This window comes from Toxorhynchites rutilus, chromosome 2 (assembly GCF_029784135.1).
Source record: "Toxorhynchites rutilus septentrionalis strain SRP chromosome 2, ASM2978413v1, whole genome shotgun sequence".
Lineage (NCBI taxonomy): Eukaryota > Metazoa > Arthropoda > Insecta > Diptera > Culicidae > Toxorhynchites > Toxorhynchites rutilus.
Genome location: NC_073745.1, coordinates 6,729,094 through 6,749,939, shown reverse-complemented (window position 1 = coordinate 6,749,939; position 20,846 = coordinate 6,729,094). Strand labels below are relative to the sequence as shown.

Below are 20,846 nucleotides of genomic sequence, written 5' to 3'. Positions count from 1 at the left end.
GGGGATTGTTTTTAGCCAATTTCAGTGCAAACTTTACAGAAATGTGTTGATATTTTTGCAGGAAAACATAAACATTGTAATATTGTGATGTTAGGAGCATACACAGAAAAAAATACTAGTCGCGCTCATAGTATTCATGTATGTATTCCAATCTGCAGTTTATATTGCATTTTTTTGTTTGTGTTTCACAACTGAATCAAATTGGGTACTCAATATGAAAAATAGTTCATAAATTTGAAAGTCGAAAGTCTGTATAATTTAATTATAATTCATAGTACATTAGTTTGCATAACTTACGAAACCCGTAAACGTATACGGAACACGATTTAAATCATGGAAAGGAAGAACGGCTTTCAATTAACCATGCATATGAACTCATAATCCGAAAACGATATATTTTGCATATGGAAAGATTGCATAAACGCCAAAAAAGTTATAAATTTTTGTTTCCGTTTCCGATAAAATTTGGATTCAGTTTTTACAATTTTCTATATTTCATATTCTCGAATTTAAAGGGTGTGTCACATCAAATTGCATCACGGAAATAACGCTGTAGAAATTCGCCCAGTAGACCGATCCTTTTGAAAATTTTAGACAGTAAAATAAAAACTATTAAACAACTTTTGGCATTTTCTTTTTATTCATACTTCGAGCCCAAGCCCGTATGCTCGCACCTTCCTCTTTACCCCGTCCATAAGGTTCTGTACAACGTCAGGTTGTAGTTTTTTTTGAACAGAAATCCATTTTCTCTTGAAGTCCGCCTCCGATTTGACAACTTTTGGGTTCTTCCGGAGGGCCTGCTTCATAATCGCCCAATATTTCTCTATTGGGCGAAGCTCCGGCGCGTTGGGCGGGTTCATTTCCTTTGGCACGAAGGTGACCCCGTTGGCTTCGTACCACTCCAACACGTCCTTTGAATAGTGGCACGAAGCGAGATCCGGCCAGAAGATGGTCGGACCCTCGTGCTGCTTCAATAGTGGTAGTAAGCGCTTCTGTAGGCACTCCTTAAGGTAAACCTGCCCGTTTACCGTGCCGGTCATCACGAAGGGGGCGCTCCGCTTTCCGCAAGAGCAGATCGCTTGCCACACCATGTACTTTTTGGCAAACTTGGATAGTTTCTGCTTGCGAATCTCCTCCGGAACGCTGAATTTGTCCTCTGAGGAGAAGAACAACAGGCCCGGCAGCTGACGAAAGTCCGCTCTGACGTAGGTTTCGTCGTCCATTACCAGGCAATGCGGCTTCGTCAGCATTTCGGTGTACAGCTTTCGGGCTCGCGTCTTCCCCACCATGTTTTGCCTTTCGTCGCGGTTAGGAGCCTTCTGAACCTTGTATGTACGCAGGCCCTCCCGCTGCTTGGTCCGCTGGACGAATGAACTTGACAAATTCAGCTTATTGGCGACATCCCGGACCGAACTTCTCGGATCACGTCTAAACTGCTTAACTACGCGCTTGTGATCTTTTTCACTGACGGAGCATCCATTTTTGCCGTTCTTCACCTTCCGGTCGATGGTTAGGTTCTCGAAGTATCGTTTTAGTACTCTGCTGACCGTGGATTGGACGATTCCCAGCATCTTACCGATGTCCCGATGTGACAACTCCGGATTCTCGAAATGAGTGCACAGGATTAATTCACGACGCTCTTTTTCGTTCGACGACATTTTTCCAAATTTACGAAAAATTGACAGTGAAGCATGGCCAACGTGATCTATACACTCTTATCTGATTATAAGCGAAAGCTGAAGATATAATTCCTAAAAATTAATTTTCTACAGCGTTTTTTCCGTGATGCAATTTGATGTGACACACCCTTTAGTAATTTCCGATTTTTATTTTTTTTTGTATTTCAAATATAAAATTTAATAAATATAGCTTATTTCAAAAAAAAAATAATTTTTCAACGTTAAGGAGAAAATTAATTGGCTATACTAAGTAAAGTTTAGTAAAAATTGTGATTTTGGAAGATATTTATTGATCTCTAACCAATAATTGTTTAAAAAGATAGGGGTTGGGTGTCCAAACAAAAACTGTAGAGCGGTTAGAATACTTTATTTTGATTAATAGAAATAATCGAGTCTATCATGCAATTTTGGAAAAAGAAGTAAAAATAGCACCATAAAATCTTTAACTGGTAATTTATTTACTTAGTAACATGTTTATTAAAAACGCTAATTTAGATGTACATTGTTTTTTTTTTATTAATCCGATTATTTTTACAGGCTCAGTTACATAAGTTTAATGGAGCCAAACTCTTAACTATATTTCAACTAGCATATATCAACATGTTGTTTCCTTAATTCTATGGTTAATGAAATAGGAAACCGATTACTCGCGGTCGACTCGAGTTTAGAAGGGTGACACATTTTCATTAGGAAAAGGATGGGATGTAAGGAGATGTGTGTTTACACTCGCACTCACATTCACATTCACATTCTCATTCACACTGACACTTCACACTCAATTCTTAAAACTATCCTTACATTTAATATGTGTTTACAATTTAACTTATTCTAATGTTAGTAGGAAGGGAACCGATAGCTCGCGAAGGACGAAAAGGAGGGGAAAAGGATGTATGAACAATCACACTCGAAGATCGATAGCTTTAAGGAAAACATATATTTGGGACATGTAATCAAGGTCTAACCGAGCCAACACATCTCTCACTGGCACATTGGACTGCTTTCCTCCAGCCCGAAGGGAGTTTTCTAAATTCGATCTGGCGACAAGATACAACTCGCACGACCAAACAACGTGTTCGATGTCGTGGTAACCATGGCCACAACCGCAGAGATTGCTGTGGGCAAGATTAAAACGAAAAAGCAGCGCGTCTAACGAACAGTGATTGGACATGAGTCGGGAGAAGGTGCGAATAAAGTCCCGACTCAAGTCCAGACTTTTGAACCATGGTTTGAGGCTAACCTTAGGGATAATTGAGTGGAGCCACCGGCCCAATTCATCTTCGTTCCATTTGCGTTGCCAGTTAACGATGGTATTTTTACGAACTAAAGAATAAAATTCATTGAAGGCGATTTGACGCTGATAAATTTCGCCTTCAATTGCACCTACCTTCGCTAATGAGTCAGCCCTCTCATTACCCGGAATTGAGCAATGTGAAGGGACCCAGACAAAGGTAATGACATAACAGCGTCTGGATAAAGCACTCAAAATTTCTCGTATTCTCTCAAGGAAGTACGGCGAGTGCTTTTCCGGCCTCACAGAACGGATAGCTTCGACAGAGCTCAGACTATCCGTTACAATGTAATAGTGTTCAGCAGGTCGTGAGGCGACGCTGCCCAGCGCCCAATGTATTGCTGCCAATTCAGCAATGTACACTGAGCAAGGATTCTGAAGACTGTGTGAGGTGCTAAAAAATTTGTTGAACACTCCAAATCCTGTGGACTCATTCATAGAGGACCCATCAGTAAAATACATATTATCACAATTGACACGCCCATACTTTGCTTCGAAAATCGTAGGAACGATCCCCGATCGATGATAATCTGGAATTCCATGGATATCCTGCTTCATGGACATATCAAAATGCACAGAGGAATTGATGTAGTCAGGAAAACAAACACGGTTGGGAATATACGAAGAAGGATCAACCTGCATGGAGACGAATTCATGATATGAGCTCATGAATCCAGAATGAAAATTTAGCTCGATCAGCTGCTCAAAATTTCCGATCACCAATGGGTTCATAACCTTACACCGGATGAGGAACCGAAGAGATAATAAATTGAAGCGATCTTTTAGTGGGAGTACGCCTGCCAAAACCTCGAGACTCATGGTATGCGTTGAGGGCATACATCCCAACGCAATACGGAGACAAAGATACTGAATTCGCTCGAGTTTAACGAGGTGTGTTTTGGCAGCTGATTGAAAACAGAAACTGCCATACTCCATCACTGACAGAATAGTTGTTCGATACAACATAATAAGATCTTCGGGATGGGCTCCCCACCAGGTGCCGGTAATTGTACGGAGAAAATTTATTCTTTGTTGGCATTTTTTACTCAGATACCTAATATGGGCCCCCCAAGTACATTTGGAGTCGAACCAGACCCCAAGATACTTGAATGACATAGCATGAGTGATCGGTTTACCCGAAAGTTGAAGCTTTGGTTTTGCTGGTCTATGCTTCCTAGAAAAAACCACCATCTCTGTTTTCTCCGTGGAGAATTCGATCCCTATCCCAATGGCCCAGGTTGAAAAATTGTTCAAAGTATCTTGTAAGGGTTCTTGCAGGTCGGATTCGTTTGATCTTACGACAGACACCACTCCATCATCTGCAAGTTGTCTTAGGTTGCAATTTTGTGTAAGGCAATATCGCTTACATATAAGTTGTACAAAAGGGGGCTTAAACATGAGCCCTGGGGGAGTCCCATGTAGGAGACCCGACTTACTGTCGAATCCCCGTGAGAAAAATTCAAATGTTTCTCACAAAGCAAGTTATATAAAGTATTATTCAATAGAGGCGGCAGACCCCGAGAGTGTAATTTGTCTGACAGGACCTCTATTGAAACTGAATCAAAGGCCCCCTTTATGTCCAAGAATACTGAAGCCATTTGTTTTTTTTCGGCGTAAGCCATTTGAATTTCTGAAGAAAGCAACGCAAGACAATCATTCGTCCCCTTGCCCCTGCGGAACCCATATTGTGTATCTGAGAGTAGGCCATTCGTTTCAACCCATCGATCAAGGCGAAACAAGATCATTTTCTCCAACAATTTCCGTATACAAGACAGCATTGCTATTGGGCGGTACGAATTGAAGTCGGACGCGGGCTTTCCAGGTTTTTGAATAGCTATAACTCGTAATTGTCTCCAATCATCTGGAACAATATTATTCTCCAGAAACCGATTGAATAAATTCAACATGCGATGTTTCGCCACATCAGGGAGGTTTTTCAGCAAGTTGAACTTAATTCTATCCGATCCCGGAGCAGAATTGTTACATGAAAGGAGAGCAAGAGAGAATTCTACCATCGAAAACTCGGAATCAAGATCGCACCTATCTTGTGGTATATCTCGAACAATTTTTTGCACAGGAGCGGAATCAGGACAAACCTTCCGTGCAAAATTAAAAATCCATCGATGTGAATATTCTTCGCTTTCATTCGTTGATGAGCGATTTCTCATGTTTCGAGCCACTTTCCATAATTTTTTCATTGACGTTTCTCGTGATAAACCTCCCACGAAATTTCCTCAATAAGCACGTTTTTCCCCTTTGATCAAATTTTTGAACTGATTCTCAAGGGTTAAATACGTTTGAAAATTTTCAGGGGTTCCACGTTTCCGAAAAGCTTTAAATGCATTCGATTTTTCTACATAAAGCTTTGAACATTGGCTATCCCACCATGGATTGGGAGGCCTTCGGCGAATGGTGGAACCTGGGATGGGTTTCGTTTGAGCGCGAACCGCGCTGTCATGGATCAAACGAGAAAGGAAGTTATACTCCTCCAATGGAGGTAAACCATCTCTGGAATTGATGGCTAGAGCAATCGCGTCCGTATATTTTTTCCAGTCAATGTGTCTTGTGAGGTCATATGCCATGTTTATAGATTCAGAAGAATTCGACCCAATGGTGATGGAAATTTTGGTTGGCAAGTGATCACTACCGTTGGGATCCCGGATTACATTCCACTTGCAATCTAACGATAGTGAATTCGAGCAAAGCGAGAGGTCAAGAGCACTTGGCTTAGCAGGAGGTTTAGGCACACGTGTTGTTTCCCCAGTGTTCAAAACGGTCATATTGAAGCTGTTACAAAGGTCATATATCAACAATGAACGATTGTCGTCGTACCCCCCAGGCAGTTCCGTGAGAGTTGAAGTCTCCCAAGATCAATCGTGGCTCAGGAAGAAGAGAGCACATGTCAACAAGTTGCTTGCAGCTAACCGCAGCTCTCGGAGGCCAATACAGGCCGACAATACAGAGGTCTTTTCCTCTGATGTTTGCATGACAAGCAACAGCTTCGATCCCTCCAATAGGTGGAAGGTCAGTTCGAAAAAATGAGTGGCACTTATTGATCCCCAATAGCACCCCTCCGTATCTGTTATCACGGTCCAAGCGTATAATATTGAAATCATGGAAAGAGAGATCATCTCGCGAAGAAAGCCAAGTTTCGGACAGAGCAAAAACATCACAATTGAATTTATGAATTAAAAATTTGAATGTATCCAATTTAGGGATGAGACTACGACAATTCCACTGTAAAACAGTGATATCTCCGACCTCTCTATTTAAATTAGACATCAAGAGAGATAATCATTGCTAGGAGGGGCCATGTTTGCATCAATTGTTGCAAAATTGTCTTTAATATTGGAAGCATTGAGATGACAATGGTTCTGATGGAGTCGGAAACATTAAAACACTTGAAGATTTGATCCAGAAGGTCAGACAACTTTATAAATCCCGATTGGGAAGTTGAACTGGACGAAAAAATAGGGACAGTTGGTTTTTTCGATGTCCCCTCGAGTGCTGGGTCGTTCGAAGATGAACTATTCCCACGGAAGCCTGATTTTGCTTATCCGCGGCACTCGATTTTTTAGGCAAGCTAACAGGGGGTATCACCTGGGGGACTTGTTCTTGAACTTTGGGAGTGGTCACATTCTTGAGCCGGGGATTCCCTTTGGAAATAAACGGTGTGTCCCCGCTAGCTGTGTCCGCTTCCATTTCATCAACTGGCAACGAGGAAAAAGTATTGTGTGTTGAGATTGGTTGTTGTTGTTGTTGGGTCAGTGGAGAAGCGCCCTTTAAAATTTCCGCAAATGTGCGCTTCGAGCGTTCCTTTAAAGAGCGCTTCTGTTTCTCCCAGCGACTCTTATAAGTTTCACAAGCTGAGAGCGCGTGTGGAGTTCCCCCGCAATATGGACATTTAATGTACATTGTTGAAATTCGACCATATGCATAGAAGAGTTTTTTTTTCCATTTAGTATGATCCTTTATCACCTTCTGACAGATTCCGGGTATATGCAGTTTATATGACGAAGGTATTTTTTTGAATTTAAGCGGATAAATCATAAATTCAATTCCTCTTCTATTAAAAAAAACAATAAAATAAATCTTTATAAAGCAATTGAAAACACAACAACTTTTGCAATTCGATTATAAAAAGGATTCGACAAAAATTGAGACTGTATGTTATCGATTCCGCCCTATACTCCTAATTCCCTTTTTTTCAATTCTTCGAATTTAAAATTTTTAAAATTTGTTTTAATCTCTCCAATGTTTGTAATTTTTCCAGTTTTTCCAAATTTTATCAAATATTTTCACTTTATTCGATTTTTCTATTTTTTCAATTTTATTTCCATTTCAATTCCATTTCAAAAATCCTTTTTTTTTTTTCAATTTTTCCAATTTTTTCAATTCTTCAAATTTTCAAAATTTTTCATTTTGTAATTTTTTAAATTTCTTCCACTCTTTTCCAATGTTTCCAATGTTTAAACTTCCCAATTTTATTTTTTTTTAAATTTTTTGTTGGTTTTTTTAATTTTTTACAATTTTTACAATTTTGACAAACTTTACAGTTTTCAGAATTTTTTACATTTTTTACAATCCTTCAATATTTCAATATTCACTATTTACCATTTTATTTCACATTTTTTGCTAACTTTTTTTCAAAATTTTCATTTTTTTTTAAGTTTGAAAATTTTTCCAAATTTTTTAATATATTTAAATTTTTCCAATACCACCAATACACCGAATCATATTTTGGACAGCTTCATATTTCGGATACTCTTTAAACATAACTTAAAATGTTCAATGCCCTGATAACATAACTAAAGGGTTACTTTAAAGAATCAATTGTGATATTAATTTTATAGTTATATCATCAGGGCATTAAACATTTCAAGTTATATTTAAAGAGTGTCCGAGATATGAAGCTGTCTGAAGTATGATTCAGAACGGTATATATTTCCATTTTTTTTTCAATTTTTCCAATTCTTTAATATTTTCAAATTTCTCCTCTGTTTCCAATTTTACATATTTTCCACATTTTCAATTTCTTCAAATAAAAAATAGAACAAGCAAAAAAATAAAAAATAGCCAAGACTTCTGATTTTTCCAAATTTTTCAGTTTTGCCATTTTTTTCAATTTTTAAATTTTCAATTTGTTTTTATTTTTTTTCCTATTTTTCCAATTTTTTTTAATTTTTCCAATTTTTTAAATTTTTCCAATTTTTTCAATTTGTTTAACAACCAATTTTTATTTAATTTTTTTTCCAATTTTTTCAATTTTTCTACTATTTTTTTTCTATTCCTTAATTTTTTCTAATTCTTTAATATTTTTAAAATTTTCCAGATTTTTTCAAATTTTCCCAATATTCTATTTTTTTTAATTTTAATTTTTTTTCCAATTTTTCCAATTTTTACGATTTTTCAAAATTTTCTAAATTTTCCAGTTTTTTTAATTTCTGCATTTTTTCCCGCTTTTCCATTTTTTTTTTCAATTTACTCGATTTTTCCAATTTTCACAATTGTTTCAATTTTTCCAATTTTTCCAGTTTTCGTCAAATTTTTCAAATTTTTCAAATTTTTTCAAATTTTCAAATTTTTTTTTAATTTTTCAAATTTTCAAATTTTTCAATTTTTTTAATTTTTTTCAAATTTTAAAATTTTTCAAATTTTTCAAATTTTTCAAATTTTTCAAATTTTTCAAATTTTTCAAATTTTTTTATTTTTTCAAATTTTTCAAATTTTTTAATTTTTTCTCAGCTTTGAAATTTTTCTATTTTTCTTTTTTTTTTTTAAATTTTTTAGAATTGTTCGGATTGGAATTTTGTCGTGGTTTTTACCTATTCTTGTGCGTGGCGCCTGGTTGCCAACGCTGAGGATTTCGGATTTAGTGCTCGAATGCTCGTTGAGTTTATTTCTCCTTTTATTTTGTAACTCGTAACCTCAATTTAGATTGAACTGTTACTTGACGATTCTGAAAGTAGTCGCATTCTTACTAAAATTGTACTGACGGAATTGAATTAATGATTTGAACTGAACTATTGAGTTCGATATATATAAGTTATAGTTGCTGGGCAACGTTCGGGTTTTTTAAAAAAACTAACACTTGACTGCGCCAGGTCCTAACTAGAACTAACTAGATTTTATTTTCCAAAAGCTTTTATTAATCACAAAACAATTCGCCAGCATTCCATGCCGTTGTTTATGTTTATCCGATGATGCGAACCGATGCTGTCGAGATGTTTATGTTCCCATTTCCAGTCTCCGGGATCGCTGAATCTGCACCTCGCGCGCTTATCTGTTGGCGGCAATTATGCCGTTCGAATTTGATACCGCCATGGGTGGCGGCAGCTCCTGTTGATAATCTATTGTAGGGTTCTCTGACACACCTGTCCGTAACTTATTCGTATATATATATATATATATATATATATATATATATATATATATATATATACACGAATATATATATACGAATTCTTACTTTAGCTCACAATTAAAAAAGAGAGAAAAGATCTCCCTTCCCTACTCAGGATAACCGAGACCGCATCGGTTATCTGCCAGTCTAGTTGAGAGTGCGGGAGTCCACCTCTATTCTTATCTCTACGCCACCGCGTAGACTTCCACAAAACATTTGTTTATTCCTTCTCTGCCCTTCGTGTTCATTCCATGCGCGATAAGGGCGAGTCGAAAACATATGTTCCTATAACTTGTGAACCAGCGCTGCACTATCTATGAGTAATACGCAGGCCACATAATAAACTATTTCCTCAGTGTTATTGCTCTGTTCCTTTTCCTTCGTAAGATGCGCTAAATTTGTTTGCGTCTTAATCATGTGCCGCTTATTTGGAGAAGGAAGAAGGAAGAAGGAAGAAGGAAGAAGGAAGAAGGAAGAAGGAAGAAGGAAGAAGGAAGAAGGAAGAAGGAAGAAGGAAGAAGGAAGAAGGAAGAAGGAAGAAGGAAGAAGGAAGAAGGAAGAAGGAAGAAGGAAGAAGGAAGAAGGAAGAAGGAAGAAGGAACTTGAAAACAGTTAGTATTAGTCATTTCAATAGAAACAATGAAATTTCAAAATAAACAATAGAAGAAGTATGTAAATAAAAAGCTATTCAAGGAAATATCAAAAAAACATTTTCCTTGGATTAGTATGAGATGAAAGAATGATAAAATTCAAATAAATTTATCGAAGCAGATTTGGCAACGTAAGTAGTAGTAGTTTCGTAGAATCCGTATTCACCCATCGGGTACGAACATATTGACGGAAGAACTTCGCCGCTACGATTTCAATAATAAGGCGTTACCTCACGTGAATATACTGCCAATTCATCTCATTGTATAGGACTTTTTTTTTGTTGCTTATCCGGGAGCCGATTAAGAAACAAAACAATATATCAACGATTCGAATCATTCTATTGTTTGAGTTCTCAAGTACCCTGTTGAAGATATCTAACGTCACAATTTAAAAACTATTGAAAGAAATACCCGCGAGGAATTATGCAATATATCACTGGTTCGAATCATTTCAAATGAATTCCTTTGATTGCTTTCTTAAGTAGCTCATTGATAATCTCCGGCGTCGCGATCAATAAAATACTATATAGCATTTCACTGAATGTATCACCGATTCGAACAATTATGAAGCTGTTTACGCTGTTGTGATTTTTAAGATGCGATGTACAGAGTTTTTCAGATTAAACGCTCACGCAACAAATTTTAATAGCTAGTGAACCGATTTTTATTTTTGAAAAACGAAAATAATGCTTATTTTAGGACATTCTCGAGGTGACCACCCCTTTTATCGATAACGCGTTTTCAACGGTGAACAAAATTCTTCAAGCACAACTTTAACATTACGACTTTGATGCTGTTGAAAATCCGGGTTATTTCTTCTTTAAGTTCCTTAAAACTTTGTGGCTTATTAACATAGAAACGGTCCTTCACGTACCCCCAGAGGAAGTAATCGACGGCGAGAAATGTTGGAATTACCATAAGAGGACAAAGTTTCACTAACGCTAACACCAAGTCAAACAATTGTGTCGTCTAGTTGCAAAACCGGCCAACTCCTCAAATTTGAGAAATTCGTTTTTTCGGGTTTTTGGACCTTAGATACATTGTTCCATTTATTGGTAGTGACAAACAGTGCCAAAATTGATCAATTCCCTATAAAACACGCGTTTGAAAATCATAAGATGCTGTAAAACCGATTTGGCCGGTTTTAGACAGTGAGTTTCAAAACCGGCCATTTCCATATTCGCATAGGGCGCGGTGCAGTTCCAGATCAAAAAGGCTTGTTGTCAGGCGACTATCCAAGTTTCAGAATATTTCAGAATAATTTTCAACACAATATTTAATATTGTTACGATTGTTCATGGCTCATTGGCAAAACATAATGTGTTCATTTACACTTGAGGAGAGCACGAATACCCAAAGAGTTCAAATGAAATTGCTTTAGCATTATTCCATAGGCTACAGAATACCGATTTCACCGGAATTACTGTCCTCAGATGACGGCTGTGAAGGCCAAAATAAAAATACTACGATGTTGTTTATGCTATAACACTGGATGACCCGGTGCGCTCCTAATCAAATGAAAAAGGTGGAGGTCATTTACCCCCTTCCCGAGCATTTATTTATCCAGATCGTGTGTTTGCCCAAATTGACAAGAAATTGAGAAACATGCCTTCAAAGTTCAACGGCAATTTCTTGAGAAAAGGAACGGTGTTCAAGCCGGGAATAGACTACACTAATCCGGATTGGAATGGTGCCAGCAATACATTCCATAAACCTCTGTATAATGGCACTTAAAATTCGCCCCTACAAAAATATTTTTATAACAAGCATAATACTGGTTCAAGTGGGTTTTTCTACAGAACGGAGATTGGAGCGAGAAAGTTTGTTGTGAACTTATTGACATTTACTATTGAAGGCGAATTGCCTCAAGAGTATGAATTCCAGGATGTTTATTAGTTTCAAAATCTATTAAAAACTGTTTCTAAACCTTTTTGCTTTATTTTTTCTATTTTGTCTTGATGTTTGAGTTCCTCAATAAAAATTCAAAATATTTTTTTTCCCAAAAACCTAAAATCACTTATTTAGTTCATTTGCATAAAAAATTCAAATATTTTTCTTCCAAAAAATCAAATATCATGATTCATTTGCATCCAGAAAAAAATAGTTGTGTAGATAATAATGTAAACAGCGAGATATAACGATATATCTGTTCTAATTCGCTGCAAAACCGGCCAACTCTAAAATGAGTTGCAAAAGCGGCCAAATCCAAAATGAAAATTTGAATAACCACCCCCCTCCATATGCCCCTGTCATTTGAATTAACGCTTTCAAACACCCTTGCCTAACATCACTAAGAACCGAAGAGACTTATTGGCACAGGCTCTAACAGCTCCAGAGGCAAACGTTTTGGATTTCCCGGTGTGCTGATGAACCATCGTAAATCGTTCCAACAATTTTCCTCTCTGTGCAATGCTATGTTACACTGTAAAAAAAATTAAATGACTCTTAATGATGATATAAATGACTTCATGTGTATCGTACTATTTTGCAAATCATTTACTAGAACATAAGCCTCCCAAGTAGTGTCACTTTGCTTTTTTTTAAATAATGTTAAATATATAGATCGTCTTATTGTTTTGTCCGTCACTGTATATCGGAATTGTACTTTTTTCCAACTGAAAATCATCCGACGTTCTGACTTTGATTGTAATTTACTTGTATATAAGACCGGTATTCATAGTTATCAAGAATATGTTCTTTCCCATTTCCAATATTTCTGACACAACAGATAAAAGTGAAAATAAAATTGAAACTCCTTACTAATTCTTTGAAGTTGAGTTATTTTTTGTTCAATTTTTAGTTTGAAGACAATCAATAATTACTACAAAATCTTCTCCTAGATGTTCAGTTTAGATGTTCGATTAATTTCATGCATTGAACGCAGTCTGTAGTGCTGAAATGAAATGAATAGGTACAATTGTTCTGTCCAAACGAAATTAGTCCAGCTTTACATTTTATGCTAAATATGCCCTGGTATTCATCAAACCTAAAAATGGCCATTCAGTTTTGTCCAACACAAAGCACTTAAACCTAAATGGAATGAAAATGGTGCTGCTTTAAGTCAGTCCCACGTTCTGAACAACCAGCATCATTTCATTTTCGAAATCGCACCCACGGGACTCACATTCGCACCATCATCGACATTTCGAGCGCAGCGTTTCCCAGAAAAACCATCCGTTCGAAGGCGATGTCGATTTCCCCGATCCGACTGCTGCTGCTGCTCGACTCGGTGGTACATCAAAATGAAAAATGTCAACAAAGTGTAAAGAAAGAAAATTAAAACTATGCTCCAACGGCAATTAATCAAAAGCGTTCCTCTCGAAACCCACCACACCAGAGGCAGGCAGGCAGGCCCACCAATTTCTTCTTTTTCGGTTTATTTGATCAGATCCTGATACTTTTTGCGCGCCATGTTGTTCTCGACATTGATCTTGTGTCGGATTCGCCAGCGACGAGTGCCGGATTCCACATCCGATGGCTTCCCCTAAATTTAGAAATGATTTGACTTTGATTGATACCGAAGTGGTTTGCTCGTTTCGAACCCACCAAACGAGACTCGGAGAGCTCGAAGCGATGCGATTCCGACAGCGAGCCATCGAGCAAGTGGAAACAAACCAAAAAAGGACTAACCGCAATATTTCTTTCCCTTCTTCTCTCCCCTCTCCCTCTCTCATCTAGTACCTTCAAAATGACGGCACGTTCGAGACCATCAGCCAGATGATTTTCACTGCAACTCGCTTCGAAAACGGCGCATCGATGCGCTGCGAGGCGGACAACATCGTGATGCGTGAGGACGGAGATCGACCACTGCATGATACGCTGACGCTTGAGGTTATGTGTGAGTATTCTCAGCCCACCCATCCGACCCCGCCCACCGAAATCATTCCCTGTCCTAAATCGACCTCGCGATGACATGATTCATGTCCACCGCGGATTATGTTTTCCCCCATGCTACTAACCCACATTTTGCACTCGTTTCATCTCTTTGTGTCCGCCTCATTTGGCCGAAAACTGCAAACCCCGGGACGGGACGTGTTGCTGGATGTGCTGCAGATCCACCGGTGGTCTCGGTCAAGCCGGACAATATCACGGTGAACGAAACGCACGACTTTCTCGTCTTCTGCGACTACGAGGCGAACCCCGCGTCGCTCGAGAGCGTCAAGTGGTTCCGGAACGGGCAGGAAATCAAGCTGAACAATGTGCGCCACGAGGGAGGCACCCCGGAGCAGACGGCGCTACTCATCAGGAACTCGTCCCGCACCGACAACGGCGCATACACCTGCGAGCTCTCCAACTCCATTGGGTCCGACGTGTCCGATAACGAGATTTATGTCGATGTGTTGTGTATGTAAAGCTCTTTTGAATTTATTCTGTAACTTTGTTTACTGTTATCCCCTCCCTGTGTAAAAGATAAAAAGTAGGGTAATGGTTATCGAATTTCCGGAACGCTGCTACCCGTTTCGATTTTTTTCCGTGCCCTGGCTTTCGGGGGGAAATTGAGATTAATAATGGCGGGGTTGAAATCTCTCGATATATTTCTCCGGTGGTGGCATTAACATTTGCAATTGTCAGCGGGATTTATTTTGGTGTTTTTGTACACCGGTTTGATGATATCCATGATCCGGCGAGAGCGATTTTTGGAAGCTGTTTTTGATTGAATGTGGTTTAGCGTTTCCAAAACTTTCTGTCTCCGTGAATTGGGATTTTATTGCGCTTCGGTCAATCATTGATCACATCAATATATATCTATGACTAATCTATTATTCGTAGATGGCCATGGCGAGTTTTGTGAAAAATATTTGACTTACCTTTAGGATTAACTAGTTGACCCGGCAAACGTTGTTCCGCCATATAAAGTATTTCTAGAAAATACATTATATGGCAGTAAAAATAACGAATATATTTCAAGAGAGTTTGTATGTCATCGTTCAGATCTGCAAAATTGATCTAACTGATGATTTTCACAGCGAAACATACATATGCGTACGTCTTATCTTCGAATTTTCCTTTTTTATTTTAGATATCCTTCTTATATAAATTATCTAGTATTCAAACCAGACTTCATGAGTGACCGTTTTCAACTGATTTTATTGTTCAATTTATTTCTTCGCGCACCCATGGTTAGCGATCGTTGCTTATCTTAGTAAGCTAAACAAAAGATAGCATGCTAACGCGGATTCCGCATTTGTTATTGTTACAGATCGTATTTCGATCTCGGTCTGACCGTTCTATTGCGGATGTTTGTAATGCTTTTATGTTAGCTACCGTAGGGTGGCGTTATATTGATATTCGGTACATTATAATTTGTAAATACAAATCTAAAGATGTATGTGTGTGATATACAGTGTAGGGATTCATATGTATGTGTAATCTATAGGTGTGTGTGTGTGTTCTAACTCCTCCCCATTTAGATTGGCGAATCCTCCTGGCATTCGTCTATTCCTCTTATTCGTCTAATTTTTGTATTTAGATCTTTCAGTTTTATAGTAGTCTCTATTTTTGTGCGTCCAAATTTTATTTTAATTATAATAATTGTGACGATTAGACACACTATTATGGTTGTCAAACTAAATGATACGATGTGAAATTTAAAATGAAGGCTCTCTGTTTTAAGTTTAATATAATTTAGTTTCTCTCTTTCAATTTCTTTTTCATTGATTATTTTGTTATAGGTTATGTTTTTGTTCGATTGTATCATTTTAAATTGATATTGTGCCTCGTGTACGATAAATGTCTTGTTTTCAATACACATTTCTTCTGTTATTTTCAGTATTTTAGGTGGAAAAATTGTAATTTGACCTTGAATGGTTGTAATGTTTGTAGGTTTTCTTATAATAATCAATGTGTCAGTATAAATATTTTCATTGATTTCTTCGTCCTCAGTACATTTAGGGGCTAGTAAATATTGGTTACATTCATATTTTTCCTGTGGTGTACAACTATTCCATAGTGTACCATTTTTGTCAATCAATCTGTACTCTCTTTTCATATTTTCGATAGGTAAAATTCTATAAAGTTGAATTTTATTTATTTCCCTTGGAACTTTGTATATAAAGAGCATATTGCTGTTGTTAGAAGTAATTTTGACTGTTCCAAAGTGAATTATCTCTGAGATTGATAAATTACTCTTATTTTCTATTTTCAATAATTCATTTTTTGTAAATATGTCTGGATATATTATTTCTTGTTTTGCGAATGAAATTGCTTGTGTTATATAATTCCTGTATCAAATGTTCCAGATTGTGGCTCAGCTTGAGATAAAAATATATCATGTTTTTTTCTTGTATAACTTCATCTATTTGTGTCTGTAAGCCATTTATTCTTATCGTCAATTGATCGTTGATTATAACTTGTTTATTTTCTTCTGTTATTATGTTGTTCATTGTATTATTGATGATTCTTAGGTCATTGGCATCAGGTGAACCTGATAGCCATTTCCAAACTTGTCCTAAAATTTCCCATCTTTTGAATCCTGGGGTGTATATTTTGAAAAATAAATCTTTTAATTTTGAAAGTTTATCCTGTAGTTCATAACTAAATGTTGAATTAATACCTCGTGTCATTGTTACGTATTCGTATTCCCCGATTATATGTTTTATTTGTGTAATGTTGATTTGATGGATTAGAATAACTTCACCATTTGAGACCTTTTCCTTTTCTTCATAAAGTAGATACGCCTTATCCTTGACGTCGATTATTTCTATTCCTAGGATGGCGGTTATTAGGAATATCCACGTGAGTTTCACTGAAAAGATTTTGAATTTATTAGTCGTTTATGGATTTTACGGTTATTCGTATCAACTATATATGAGGGGTGATTTTCCTTTACAAAATTAATCCTGTATCTGGGTTTATTTTTGTCTATATCGTTTGTTTTTTCCCATATTTCTTGTCCTTGATCTAAATTTGGATATTCTTCTAATACTTTCTTGTACTGCTCTTGTAGTTTTTCTAAGTCCTCTTTTGTCATGTTATTGAACCATAACTCGATCGGTTTATGTCCGGTGACTTTATGAATCGTGTGATTGTATTTTCGATAAGCTTGTGCAATTTCCATTTTACTTGGTTTATTTTCTTTCTTTGTACAGCGTAGAATCTCCCTTACTGTAGAGTGGACTCTCTCTATTTGGCCGTTGGTTTCACTTCTATGCACTGGTGTTGTTGTATGATTAATTCCAAGCTCTCTGAATAGAAGTTGAACTTTTTGTGTCAAGAATGATGATTCGTTGTCTGTCATGATATGTTCAGCTTGAGGAAACTCATTTAACATTTCTATGAAAGCTTCTTCAACATCCTGTGTGTTACGTGTGTTTAGAAATCTGAATGTAACATATTTTGTCAATTTATCAATTACATTCATTATAATGTTGTTGTCAATGAAGACTAAATCAGCATGTAAATGTGTTCCTTTCATTGGTACTGGTGTATTTGTAAGTTTCTCCTGTATTGGATTACGATCATATTTTTGTAGTACACATATTTTACATGTTTTTACATATTTTTCAAATAATGTCCTCATTTTTGGGAAGTAATAGTGCTCGAGTGCCTGTTGAATATTTTCTCTTACATTGCGATGAGCGTAATCGTGGATTTCTTTAATTTTTTTCAATTGGTCTTCTTCATCAAATATTTCTTTTACTTCCATTGGTGCGTAGTATATTTTTGTTCTGCTATTAGAGAGATGTTCCTTGTAAGTTTCTTGTAATAATCCAATAATTCTCGTAGGTGCTTTGATTCCAGTTTTTATTCTGTCTTGTATGATCATTAAAAATTCTTCCTGTATTTGTTTATCTGTTTTCCTTTCAAAATTCACATAGATGCGTGTTCTGCCATCTTGTGTTGTATACGTAGCTTTTTCACCCTCAATATACACGATTTGTAATTTGTAGACATTAATAGGAGCAGTAGAACTTGGAAAAAAATATTCGTCTGAGTCTTCTGCGCTATGAGCAGTCATTGTATTAACAGAAACTCTACTCAATGCATCTGCGACTTTGTTAGTATTGCCTGGTTTGTATTTTATTTCTCTCTTATATGTTTCAATTGTCGATTTCCATCTTCTTAACTTACTGTCGTACTGTGTCATTATTTTATGATATTGTATAAGTTAATGGTTGATGGTCAGTGAAAACAATTATTTTTTGACCATAAATATAATTCCTTAAATTTTTCAAACTCCATTTTATTGCTAATAACTCCTTCTCTATTGTGGAATAATTTTGTTCACTAGAGCTCAATGTTCTACTGATAAATGTTATGGGCTTTTCGCCTTGCTCTGGTTTTTGTGAAAGTACAGCGCCTATAGCAATGTTGCTCGCGTCTGTCGTTAATAAGAATTCTTTCGTATAGTCTGGATATTCTAATGTAGCGTCGTTAGAGATAGCGTTTTTAATTGTTTCGATAGCTTGTCTAGCTTCATGGGTGAGATCTATTCTTGTGTTATTATCTCTTCTGTTGTCAATACCTTTCAAGTAATTGGTTAGTGGTTTGCAAATATGTGCATATCTGTGGATGAATTTTCTGTAATATCCACTAAATCCTAAAAATGCTCTGAGTTCCTTAATTGTCTTTGGTTCGGGATACTCATTTAATGCTTGTAGTTTCTTTGGGTCCGGTCTAATTCCGTCAGTAGAAATAATGTGTCCTAGGAAATTTACTTCTTTCTGTAAAAATTGAGATTTGTCAATTTGAATAGTAACTTTGTGCTCAACCAAAGTTTGGAATATTTTACGTATATTTTGTATATGTTCCTCCAATGTTTTTCCATATATGATGATATCGTCAATATATGCAAAGCATATTCTATTCAGATGTTCGCCCAATATTTGGTTGATTGCGTGTTGAAAGATCGCCGGCGCATTCTTCAAGCCGAACGGCAATCTTAAAAATTCGTATTTCTCAGTTCCTGTGCTAAATGCTGTTTTTTCAATATCTCTTGTATCTAGTTTAATTTGATGAAACCCATTTTTTAGATTAATAACTGTAAAATATTTTTGTCTTTTCAACTGAGACAATATACTATTTATATCTGGCATTGGAAATTTATATTCGATTGTATTATCGTTTAACTTTCGATGGTCGATAACCATTCTATATTTTTGAATCTGACTGGTATCGATCTTCTTAGGAACGATCCATAACGGGGAATTATATGGTGATTGAGATTTTCTAATGATTTCTTTGTCTAATAGTTCTTGAATTTGTTCTTTAGCTTCGTTTCTCATATTGTGTGGTGGATTATAAGGTCTCGTATAGATAGGAAAATCGTCCTTAGTTCGAATTTTTGCTGGAATGGTTTTCATAGGTTCATTATTATCTTGGAATAATTTGAAATTTTCGCTAATTACTTCTTGCAGTTTATACTTCTCTTCCTCATTTAAATGGGAAGTTTGGATCATATGTATTGCATCAGAGTCATTTTCGTCGTATTTGAGGAATAATTTTGTTTTGGGGAGTATAATAGTGTTATTAACGGTGTTAATAATTGCACCAATTCTTTGTAAGGTTTGAATTCCTATAATCCCGTCATATTTAGTTTAAAGTGGAAGTATATAATATTTTTGATTCTCGTTAACAGAAGGTATAATATTTAAATTTGCAAATTTATTTATAACATTTACACCATTTATGGATTCAACATGAAATCTATTTCGTAGTAGAAATGTTTTATCAACAATTCCTGGTTTGATAAAATTATATTTTGATCCTGTATCAATTAGAAATTTTCTTGTTTTTATTTTTCCTTGAATTTCCAAATATGGAAGGCCTTTTTTATTTAGGGTAAATAGTTGACATGAACTTGCCTCATTTCCGTGTTCCTCGCATTCTTCTATATTATTTATTAGCTGGTTTCTGTTTTCATAATTCACATGTCGTGATTGTATTGAACGATCGATTTCCATCGGCTCCCCTCTCGGATTATTTCTTAGCTCTCGATCACGCTGAAGTTGTTGCTGGAACTGTTGGTTCTCATGTTGCTGTTGTTGGAATGGTTGGACTTCTCGTTGTTGTTGTAATTGTTGTAAATCTCGCAGTTGATGTGGTTGAAATTCTCGTTGTTCAAAACTTCGTTGTTGTCTTTGAAATGGTTGAAATTCTCGTAGCTCAAAACTGTGTTGTTGTCTTTGAAACGGTTGGAAATCTCGTTGGTGTTGTCGTTGTTGGTATAAAGTACCTTGTTGTTGATACTGAAATCTTTGATCTTGTCTTTGTTGTTGAAAATTGTTATTCGGTTGGTTGGATGAACTTCTTTGATAATTTCTTGCTGGTACTTGTGGAACGTTCGTAATTTCGTTCTTCAATCTTGTGTTAGCTTCCATTGTAATTACATGATGATATGCTTCTTCAAGTGTCTTTGGGTCATACCCAGTAATAATTAATCCATTTATGCCATTTAATCCACGAAGATATGCCGATACAGCTTGCATTTTGTATTGTTCAATTAATGGCTTTGCATTTTGATTGCCGTATTTCAGAATTGTAGAAGATATAAGTTGGTTTAGTCGAGTCGTAATGTATTCATAAAATTCGTGATTACTTTTTCCATGTTGCTCCGCTGTAATAATCTCATATAATAAATGCCCAATTTTCTTTTTTTCACCGAACGCCTCAATAAGTAACTTCTCCATTAGTGAGAAATTTGCTTCGTAATTATTTTTTGCAAGCACTTCCTGTGCAGGTCCAATAATTTTGGATTCTAGTCCAAGCAGAAATGTGTAATAATGACCCTGTTTTTGTTGAGTATCCGAATCCGTTGCAAAAAAAATTTGGTTGATCCTCCTCGCTTTATTCAGCCAATGGTTAAGGAGATTCGGGTTTCCATCGTA

General features: G+C 36.4%; 1 protein-coding gene across 9 annotated transcripts in view; it reads left to right on the top strand.

The window, feature by feature from the left end:
• Window positions 1–20,846, top strand: part of LOC129764458 (hemicentin-1) — a 304,717-nt gene that overhangs the window by 230,156 nt on the left and 53,715 nt on the right. For all 9 annotated transcript variants that reach the window (XM_055763545.1, XM_055763542.1, XM_055763543.1 and 6 more), the window contains exons 8-9: window positions 13,699–13,858; window positions 14,074–14,364. In XM_055763545.1, coding sequence (XP_055619520.1) covers window positions 13,699–13,858; window positions 14,074–14,364 — 451 coding nt within the window. The remainder of the gene's footprint in view (window positions 1–13,698; window positions 13,859–14,073; window positions 14,365–20,846) is intronic.